Source organism: Rhipicephalus sanguineus, chromosome 6 (assembly GCF_013339695.2).
Source record: "Rhipicephalus sanguineus isolate Rsan-2018 chromosome 6, BIME_Rsan_1.4, whole genome shotgun sequence".
Lineage (NCBI taxonomy): Eukaryota > Metazoa > Arthropoda > Arachnida > Ixodida > Ixodidae > Rhipicephalus > Rhipicephalus sanguineus.
This window is the reverse complement of record NC_051181.1, coordinates 101,173,292-101,183,919: the sequence shown is the minus strand read 5'-3', so window position 1 is coordinate 101,183,919 and position 10,628 is coordinate 101,173,292. Positions and strand designations below refer to the sequence as shown.

At 47.3% G+C, this 10,628-nt stretch overlaps 1 protein-coding gene across 1 annotated transcript in view; it reads right to left on the bottom strand.

The window, feature by feature from the left end:
- The window catches only part of LOC119396037 (uncharacterized), an 18,999-nt gene extending 9,373 nt beyond the window's left edge, over positions 1-9,626 (bottom strand). The window contains exons 1-3 of the mRNA XM_037663079.2: positions 9,559-9,626; positions 5,347-5,417; positions 783-959 (exon numbers count right to left, since the gene is read on the bottom strand). Coding sequence (XP_037519007.2) covers positions 783-959; positions 5,347-5,417; positions 9,559-9,622 — 312 coding nt within the window. The 5' untranslated portion in view covers positions 9,623-9,626. The remainder of the gene's footprint in view (positions 1-782; positions 960-5,346; positions 5,418-9,558) is intronic.
- Positions 9,627-10,628: the final 1,002 nt, after the last annotated feature.

Genomic DNA, 10,628 nt, shown 5'->3' with positions numbered 1-10,628 from the left:
GACAACGACAGGCACTGACCTACAACTGATCTTTCTGTGAAGTTGGCACATTTATACCGTGACAGACAAAACACACGTGACTGCTATTAATGTGCTATCATCACTCTGATATCAACATCACCGCATCACTACTCTGTGTCACAAACACGTGGGAATGATCTGAATGATAAAAAGTTAATTTATCTTTAGGCGTACTATTTCAGCTGCTTCAAATAAATGTGCCTAATTCACAGAAATAACGATCAGTTGTAAGTCAGCGCCTGTCGTCGTCTGCCTCCTCTGTGTTTGTCTAAAATTCAGCGCTTTGTTCGCTTCTTTCCCATCGAGGAAACAGGTCATTCTATCGCACGTTTCTCGCCGCGACACAACTCTACTGTGCCGCCTGTGGTTAGAAGTGGCTTTCGCAAAAGCACACTCTTTCAGCATAAGAATGACAGACCCCTCCATATGTGACTCGTGCAACAATGACGAAACCATAGAAAACCTAATGTGTTTTTGTGATGGCTTTGTGAGCGCACGCAACATTCTAGTGCAAAAGAAAGTGTTCCTTCCGCACACCGGGGTCGGCGTCTAAAGCAGCCACCGAATTTTATGCGACAGCTTTAGGCCACGCCAGCTTGATTCCGTACTGCCATTTGCCTAAAGGGTAGACAGGGGCCGACAGCATTGACAACTGTACGCCGCTCATTATAGCCTACGAATATCCTGCGCAGAGGATCGAACAGAAGGCATGTGTAAAAATCGTCATAGGAACTTGAATGCCTCCCAGCCCAACGACTCACCTCGGCACGACGCCTTGAATTTTCCGCTGGACGGTCATCGATGGCAGATCGATAGAGTCCAGCGGCAGCAGTCAACACATTAGGCAGCTGTTTCGGGTCACCGACGTATATGTTGATGGCGTGCGCATTGCTTATTTTGATGCATGGCATCACGGGTGGCGTGCGTTCTTCCACTTGCTTGTTGTTTAAAACAGAAAGCATCAAACAGGTAAAATAAACAAGATTCAAGACAGTTTATCGCAATGAGTGCTAGTAAAAATTTTCTTGACAAAGGAATAACATTGTAATCACTGCACTTTGTTACACAAGAACGCGTCACTTTTGCAGTTTGTGGCCCCCTTAACTGAAAGAATGAGACGTCTGGGAGATAAAGTACAGGACAGAAAACGGGGACAGGATAGATTGGGATACGCACCAGATGGGTACACTCAAAGCAAAAAAGGTGCCCATTGATTCTTCTTTCCTAAACATGTGACTCTCCCATGGATAACTCCCTTTATAGTGGCACGCTGACTCTCTTTAGAAGAGTCGTAGGTGTATGACTCTTCAAAAAGGCACGCTAACTCTCTTTTGTAGATTCGTGAGTCCCACGACTCTTCGAAAGAGAGTCAACGTGACTCTCAAAAAGATTGCAGTGGCTCAGCTCCGCTATGCCAGGATATACGTAGCGCTAGCCAAACGTTCAGCTGATTATTCTTAGCTTTCCAGATTGTCTAGCATTATTAGCCTTCTTCTGTTCATTCTTCGTACGCTGAACCGCTAATTGCCAGGCAACTACTTCGGGATCCGATGAGATAAGCTTCTCGGCTCTTCTGCGCCGTTGAGCAGCATTTGCGCTCTTCTACTCCATGGCGTTACCCACCTGCAAACGCCAGTCAGAGGCGCTATCAAGCGGCTCCAGCACAGTGTCAGACGGCGACTGCACAACGAAGGGGAATAGCTGCGCGCGCGCTGGCACCAATACGCGTGCCAAGGCTACGACGTCACTCCTCTGGAAAGCGCCAGACCGGCGGCGGCGAGTCGCCCGCGGCGGTGGCGGAGTCTGCGCGCGCGCCGGCGCCAGTTTGTCTGGCGCGGCTACGACGCCACTCTGGCCACTCCTCCCGAACGCGCAGACAAGCAGCGGCGAGCGGCGCGCGGCGGTGGCGGAAGAGCGCGTGAGATGCCGGCTCCGGTGAGCCAGCTGTGTGACATCACTGATACTTGCGCATGCGCAGCACGGCTCATGACGATCCACGCGAAATCGGCTCCGGCTAGGCAAGTGTAGCTAACGCTACAAAATTACACCATCTCCCGCTAAATGGGACCATGAGGCGATGCGACGCCGGAGCACTTGCACTATTGCGTTCCGTTGGCTTTCGTTGGGCATGCTACCGATCCTCGCGTCGTGGAACGCGAAGAGGAGCGCTACGCGCCTCGTGTCTTCCCTCTAGCCTTGGCGTTAATTCTCACAGGGCGAGCGGGGAACGTGGTCGACAGGCGCGCGAGGGGAGGGAGCGTAGGAGAGGAGAGAGAGGGGGGAGGGGACGCGCATGCGCTGGCGCTCATCGCTGCGTTGCGCAGGAGAGGGGCAATGCGAAGCAGCGTTTCGGCATGTCGAGCCCGTGTTTCACAGGGGGAGTGGGAGTGGTGAGGGGTAGAGGAAGAGGAGAGGGGAGCGGGAGGAGTTGTGTGGAGAGGAGGTATGTGGAGAGGGTTTGCGCATGCGCAGTAAGCGTAGTCACGCCGCACACCACCACCGGTTTGAGCTCCGCTATAAGATGCTTCGCAGCTAAAAGAGTTATACATGGGAGAGTTACATATGTAGCAAGGAAGTCAAAAGACACCTTTTTTTTCTTAGAGTGTATCCTAGTGCATGCATGTGGGAGAATGCGGAGCAGTACTACAAAAGATACCCAATTGCCTGTAGAATCAGGTGAAAAATGGAGCAACCAGTACGAAATAATTTTACACTGTCGACGGACCTGAAAACAGTTTTATATTATTGGGTTTTACATGCTAGAACCCCTTTATAAGTGAGTGGAACGCTGTATAGCTCCGGGGCTCCGGATTAATTTTGACTAGCTGTAGTTTTTTTTTAACGATTCATTATGTTTAAGTACACGGGCGCTGTTGCATTTCACCCCCATTGAAAACGCGGCCGCTGTGACTAGGATATGAACCCGCGACGTTGTGCTTACAAGTGCAGCGCCATAGACACTGAACCACCACATCGGTTGAGTCAGAGAATCTTCAGATTCTCTTCGTAACGTCTCATTTCTTTACTGCAATAGCTGCTTTAGCTATTGTGTTGTTAATTAAGATGCACAGTGCTTGTTTTCAGACTTTCTGTAAGTGTCCCGTAATGTTGGCAGTTACGAAATATCCCGTATTCTTTCGATGGGCAGTTCTATTGTTCTCTCATTTACAAATTCCAACCCTTGAAACAAACTGTCATTCAATAAATAAACTGAACTAATTAATATTTATTAGTACAACTGGACAAGAAAAATCGTGAGTTTATCCTTTTGGTTATCCTCAAGTTTACGAAATGAATGTATGAAATGAATGAACCGCATACCTTGCCTATACGTCAGACCTATAGGGGGGCTCGAGCTATCTCTAGCCAGAGAATAAAAATATGCCGACGCATTCTATGACGACACGGCCGAATGCATGTTGCTCATTATTGAGTGAAATATGTCGCACAATGTTTTGTGTTCTTATTAATTGCCAAATTAGGCATGTCAATTAACTCAGCTTTGAAGCAGCGAAGCTGGACAAAAAAGTTCGAATGAGAAAGTTGTATATCAGTTTGCAAAATGTCCGATTAGACCGTTTCTAACTTTCTATATGTTAGGTATTAGTGTTTTTCTGCTTACTACAGATGTCCGCGAAATACAAAGAAAAAATCTAGCCAGCTCCACTTCACGAACACTGTCGAAACGGCGAAGCTGATTCCCGTCCTTCATCAGGCTATACCGTATTTCTATGTTTTTTAAGTCTTCCCTTCGTTGGCGCTTAGCTTCGGCCTCTCTTGCGCGAACGTCGCGGTCGCCTCGGCGACGACATGCCCGTTCTCGCGTCAACTCTCGCTGACGCTCACATAGGGCGGCTTCTTCATCGGGACATGAGATGACAAGAACTTTACTGGAGAATGAGAAACGTTCACCATTCTGAAAGCGCGATCACCTGAACACTGACACTGACACGCTATTTTACACTCCACTGCGACTCACTGTAACCCCATCTTGGCGCGTTTCTCGAAGGTTCACCCCTCGACATCCTCCGCCCTCGCCTCTCGCAGCCCGCTCCCGACATCCTCTCGCAGCCCACGTAGCCCTCCCCTTCCTACCGAGTCTCGCTCACACTGTGAGGCCGCTAGCACGACCCCCGCTACCACACTGTGAGGCCGTTACCACGAACACCGCTACCACGACCCGGGCATGAAAGCCTCCGATTTAGAACAGGCTTGCCTGTTAAAAAATACCATGTGACATGCTCGCTTGTGCGCTTATGCATACCGTCATTGCAGTGCTCAATAACGTGCCGCGTACAAGCGATATGCTTGTCTCGCCGGCGGTTCACGACTAAGATAAGCAGGCTCAGGGGATATCGCTTGTGCTGCCGCTAGGAAACGTGCGTACATCGCACAGCCACCACCATCTTCGATGCCCTGTCGAGGCAGCACACCCGGCCATATGCTATGGTCTTTGCAGGCGGAACGTTAGGAAGCACTGAAATTGCGACGCGCAAGGGCGCGCGCAAGCGGGTATGTCCCGTGGTATATTTCTTTTTTTTTTAGTTCGTGGGAATCTGTAGTAAGCAGAAAAAAAAACAATAGATAAATAGTTAGAAACTGTTAAATCGGACATTTTGCAACCTGGTCTACAACTTCCTCATTGAAAATTTTTTCCCAGACTGGTTGCTTCAAAAGTTAGTTAACGAAACATGCCTAATTGTGCAATCAAAAAGAAGACAAAAAATAGTGTTACGTACTACAGGTGATAGTCAGCAACTTGCGTTGGGTCGCGTCGCCATAGAGCGCGTCGACATATTTTCAAGCTCTAGGATCGAGATAGCTAGCATAGCTGGGTATACTGGAATATGCCAGTCCTGTCTGGGATCCGTTTCACAAGGTACACATTGATGCCCTTGATCGTAATCAGTCTATCGCAGCTAGATTTGTTCTGCAGAAATATGATCGATCTGAAAGCTCTCGAAAGACGAGGAGAAATCTTAAGTGGCCATCTTTGAAAGACCGAAGACGCGATCTTACACTGAAACGTTTCTATTCAGTCTATAACAAGCAAACATGAATCAATGTTTCAGATTATCTGCAAGCGGCGCACTATCACTCCTCCTGTGCAGATCGCGAATTTAAAGTTCGGCCATTAGCCCCAGGACTGATATTTTCAAGCATTCTTTTTGCACATTAACGATTTGCGAATTGGCAATATGTTTCCACCCAATCTGGCTGCCCTGCAAGACAGTGGGTTCCTCCTAGGAAGGTTTGTGTACCCACCCCCTCCCAATAATGCCCTAAAATAAGCTGCGGGTAATGTTCTCAAAAAGCGATAAATACCTTGTTTGTTACTTGAGAGGGAGACCAGCATTCTGATGGATTGGACTGGATGTTGTCGAGTGGGAACTCCTCTGCATCACAACGGGAATGCATAAACACTCTCGTATTCCTCAGCTAAGGAACTTTTGCATGATTTTAGGCGTGTTTTTTCATAGTCGACTGAATTTTTGCTTTAATTTTAACGCAAAAGGAGAGTTGATTTATTTTTCACAACTTCGGTGCACACACCAATGCAAGGAAGTCGCATTTGATAGTGGGATAGAAATTACATACGAGAAGCCTGACAATCCTCACTGCCCTACATAACAAAGATAACATAAGGCGACGATGCAGTAATGTTCAACGTAGTACAATTCACATTTGACAATGCGCAACTTACGAAGAAATGACAGGACACGCACGAAACAAACAGTCCAGAACATAGAAAAAAATAGGACTCAGTAAACAAAGACATATTAAAAATTCAAAGCAACGTTTGCATTACGCCATATTAAAAAAAAAGCCGTATGTTTCGTTTATTAGTTCAAGCGTGTCTTTTTGGGTCACGAAGAGAGTATAACGCCGAAGTTAAAAACCATAATTTCTACGTGTCCGCGGAATGTGCCAGTGTTGTTAGATGTAAGGCGGGATCAGGACGGAAAGAAACCGAAAGATGGAAAGCAGGAAGGTCAACCACAAAAGCATCCGGTCGGATACCAGTGTTGCGGAATGGGCGCCTCCATTCCATTTCAATTCCATTCCGGGAATTAGAACTTGCCGCAATTCCATTCCTTTCAATTCCTCTGAATGAAAAAAAAAAACTTACCCCATTCCCACTCCGACTCCTGTAATTCCTCAACGTAGGCAAGACATCTCGATATCTTTATTGAGTTAAGAATCAACGCTCCATAAAGCTGATGTCATCAGATGCATTGAGAACGGCAGAAGTACGCAAAACACGTTACGAAGGTCGAGGGATAGTAGCTTGGTGACATATCTCGTGCAGTACAACCACTATACTAATCCCATAGGGGCAGTTCTCCCGCTACCTATAGTATTTGCATGGTCAGCATGTTTGAACAAATGGTGATGTTTTAATATTGTTTAAGCTTAGATGTATTAATGCTAAAATGACGCCATAGCGTATTTTTATGCTCACAAAAGTAGTGTTCAAGAAGACTAAGCAGTTTTGCCACGCGCCTGGTGCGGTCGTGAATGTGGAGTAAACTAAGATTTGTTTAAGGGGGAACAAAACCCTCTAGATCTTCAATCATTATTTGGAACAGTGCACCGCTCAAGAACCTTGTGCTTTTGCATCGAATGCGGAACACTAGGCCGCACTGCTCGTCAGCACTCACGCTTGTCAAGCGCGCCTTGCAAGCATGATTGGGGTGAGGAGAACTTTCTGTGTTCGCCTGTGCGCAAGTATGCAATGTCTTCCGCCGCCGTAGTTCCGTACGACGAATACCAACGGCGTAGAGCCGCGTTTACGCGAAGAATAGAGCAAAACTTCGGAGCAACACAGTCTATATCAGGACAGAATTGTAGTAGGCGCGTTGCCTAAAATTGTACCGTGATTGTAATCAGCCAAGCCATTTCAAAAATACTGCTTTATTGTTGAATTCTGACTTACGAATGTGTGAAGTTTGAAACACAGAGCGTCGGACGAAAACGTCGCTGTATTTTCGGAAAAAGGCGTAATTCCAATCCCATTCCATTCTGTGCAAAAGGCGCTTAATTCCCTTGCCATTCCATTCCGGGGTCGCGAAATGTGGAACGATTCCGGAGTCATTCCAATTCCAGAGTGGCAACTCCGCAGCACTGTCGGATACCCTACGCTGGTTGCGAAATGGTTCAAGAAAATTATATGCCACCCCACCATGTATTTCCCATAGCTCTCATGTTCAGCAAGTGCAACACGCATCGCTTATTGAAGTAAAGCTTTTGTCCCAAGACCTGGCTGTATGTAAATATCGACAGAGCGACACAGGTGTAACATAACGAGAACTAAGCATGATAACACGTAAGAACAGTTAACTGGAGAGAGAGGACGGGTGCGCAATACTTAGCCATTCACCGTGTCATGATTCCCGTGACATGATTAGCCGTGTAATGATTTACCATGTCGCAAATGGATGTGTGCGCACACGCGCACACATTCATTTAGGCGCTCGAATTCCAGTCGCCACCGCACGATGTCGCAAATGCCAGTTTGGACAGCGTGAGAAATGTGGTTCACATGAAGGCATTCACTTCCCTTTAGACGCTGATGTTAACATTTTCTTTCACGAACCGACAACTTTCACGTAGAGATATAACAAGCTGCGTGAAACACATCGTGTTCTACCCTGAGAGAGAAAAAAAATGATTGTAGGTGGCCCTAATTTTTGACTTTGGTGTCTGGTGTATTCCTTGGATGAACTGCGTGTTTCTCGAGCTCAGACGCGGATCTCCGAGGCCACATAAAAAGAAGCACGTGGTTGAAGTCGGCGCCGCCAGATGCCGCAAAGATCCCAGATGCTCACAAATAAATAAAAACAGCTGTCTGCCCTTTCAATGAACTCCTTTAATTAAATTTCATTAATTTAGCTGACAGCTGATTGGCATTTATCTTAACCTCCTCGCCACCTGTATCCACGTTCGTGGGCATGGCTTATTTAGCGAATTACCCAATAGCAAATTGCTCAGTGTGAATGAAAACTCGCACCTTCGTCGCCCAGAGTGCCTTTTGTCTATACTCCAAGAGTGTGCAGCGTAAGTCGATACTAGAGGCCGGAATGAAAACAAAATGGCGGTGGGCAGATCGCGTGGCTGCTTAGGGCTAACTGCTTAAAGTTTGGCAATTAAAGGGGTGGTGCCACCAAATTTGTGGCTTGCGCGTTCTTTGTTGTAAGCGTTTCCTATAGCTCCAGGAAGCATGATGCACGCACCAAGATTCATGTATTCTCGCTAAATAATTTAATATCGCCTTTTGATGTGGACAACTTTCGGTTTCGGTTGCTGGGCGCCGAGGTTGGGCAGTGACGTAGAAGTGTAGGAGGCTTGGTCACGTGACCACACAAGGCTGTGACGCACTTAGCCAGGAAGCGATAGAAACTCGGCGAGTGATGTAGCACCCGATGCTATGCCGGTACTATAGTGAACTAGAATATATTCTAGTTCGCTACAGCCGGTACGTACGTTGCGGAGGTGGCAGAGGTCCGGAGGTCACTAACGTCACTACAGCAGATCTGGTGTGACGTCACTACAACTTTCGTTGCCCATCCTACAGAGCTACGTCAGTGTTGGCGCGCTAGCGATGGGTCTCGGTCGGGAGTATGGGCATTTAGGTACACTTTGGAAGTGAATTAAAATATATTGTAAACATTTGCTGTGTGCGACGCTTCGTGTGGAGTGTCCTTGCATACAGAGGAAACCCGCAACAGGCTTGTTATAGCCTCGAAATTTGATGGCACCACCCCTTTAACCTTTTTTCTTGCACACAATGTAGTGCTTACAAAATTCGTGCTATTGGTCTTGGGAATTAATTAAAAATATTTGAAGCACTGAAAGTCTGAATTCGCATTTATCGGTGGTGCTTTCGCCACTTTTGCAACTAAAGTCCTCGTTTGTGGAACGCCGTAGCCTTTGAAATCAAAATTTTTGTCGCAATGTTTTTTTTCTTGGCACTTCTGAGAGATTTTGCAAATTGCGTCTATTTTTCTTGCTTAAGTCCTTGTTCGGTAGCGAAGAGGTAAACTTATGCTCCGATATCATGTGCATCTTAACTTGAACCATAATTATCGATTTCGTACCAGTTTTATTTTATAGAACACTTCTCAATAATCGGAAGACCGGAAGTAAGCGCTGGACCGGATGTGCTTGAAAGAAAAATAAGGGTGTCGCTCTGTTATGGAGCAATTTAAAAAAAAAAAGAGGTTTCTAAGCACGATTAAACTTCATAATTTATTTACGCAGAAATGTCGCGAAACTCTTACTGCTCGCAATCTGACGTTAATTACATGTACTTCTAATTACAATCCAGTTTAAATTTTCTTTCGGCCTCTCTGAAGTATCCCCGATCTCTCACTCCATCTTGCAATAAAAAGTGTAGGCGTTTCGGGGCAAACGAAAGTTGGCATAACAGTGCGAAATTTAAATTCGCACAGCCTCAATGATTATGAAAGAAACAAGCGCGCGTAAACGACCAGGACCCAGAAAGGGAACACGCAGTATTGTAAGACTCACGTATACCCCACGCGCTGTCCATATCCAGATGTGTCTCTCGCTTGACGTTCTCGAGTTGCCGTCGAGACATGGCGAACGCGCACACAATATCTGGCGCTGACTGGATGCCGGCTTCCGAAGGACAAACGCTGACAAAACGCCGCGATGCTGAGCTGCGCGCGACTCGCAGGGCGCCGATCATCACGTGTGACGTGGATCGGAGACGTGTTTTGGCGCGCGAAACGGAGTGGCGTGATGCCGACGCGCAGATGTTTGCGTATGCCCCATCGCGTTGGAACGAAGCCGCGACAGGCGAGGGAGAGAGAGAGAAAGAAAGGACGTGGTGGCAGTCTCCGCGGCAGGGAACGGCGTCTACCTGTCGCAGCGGGTGCTGATAGCAGCAAAGGCGCCGGCTTGTTGCATCAGCCAATCAGCTGCTCGCTGCTTAGTTGCATCAGCTCGTCAGATGCTCAGTTCACTGTGCCTTTATCAGAAACGAGTGCGATATATGCAAATGCGGTGCAAACGCTGCAGAAGCGAATGACGAAATAATGGCGCCGTATCCATAATCTCCGAAAGCTGATTAGCAGGCCCGAAATCTCAAGCTGAGGTCGACCTCCGTTTTTCGCGAAAATTGTGTACCTTATTTGGACTATAGTTTACGCAATCTCGCGAGGAGGAAAACACAAAAACCGCTGTTTTACTTCACCGACAATATCGCATTACGAAGCTGCAGTGTTTAGAAGACCTCCTCCGCATCGCCTCGCACAGCCGCAGAAAAACGCGACATGTTGTCGGTGCCCCGCCGTTTCTCGACCGCTTCTTTCGAAAGTGCACCACTGTCACGCTGTCGCGTCAAGCCAAATCTAATTACGCCTAGCAGTTTAGGAACGCGGCAGCTATTCGATTTTTTAGCCCTGTACTTCCAGCGCTTCCATCTTATTATTACAGCCGCACGCATGTCCTCCGTCCATTGTTATTCTGTCAGGCATTTTCGTTCGTTCTGTTTTTTCCCCCTCGTCCTGCCAAAGCAGTAACAAGATCGCAAGTGCCTTACCAGGCGTGAAGTGTTCCACTCGAACGTTCAGAAAGATGCC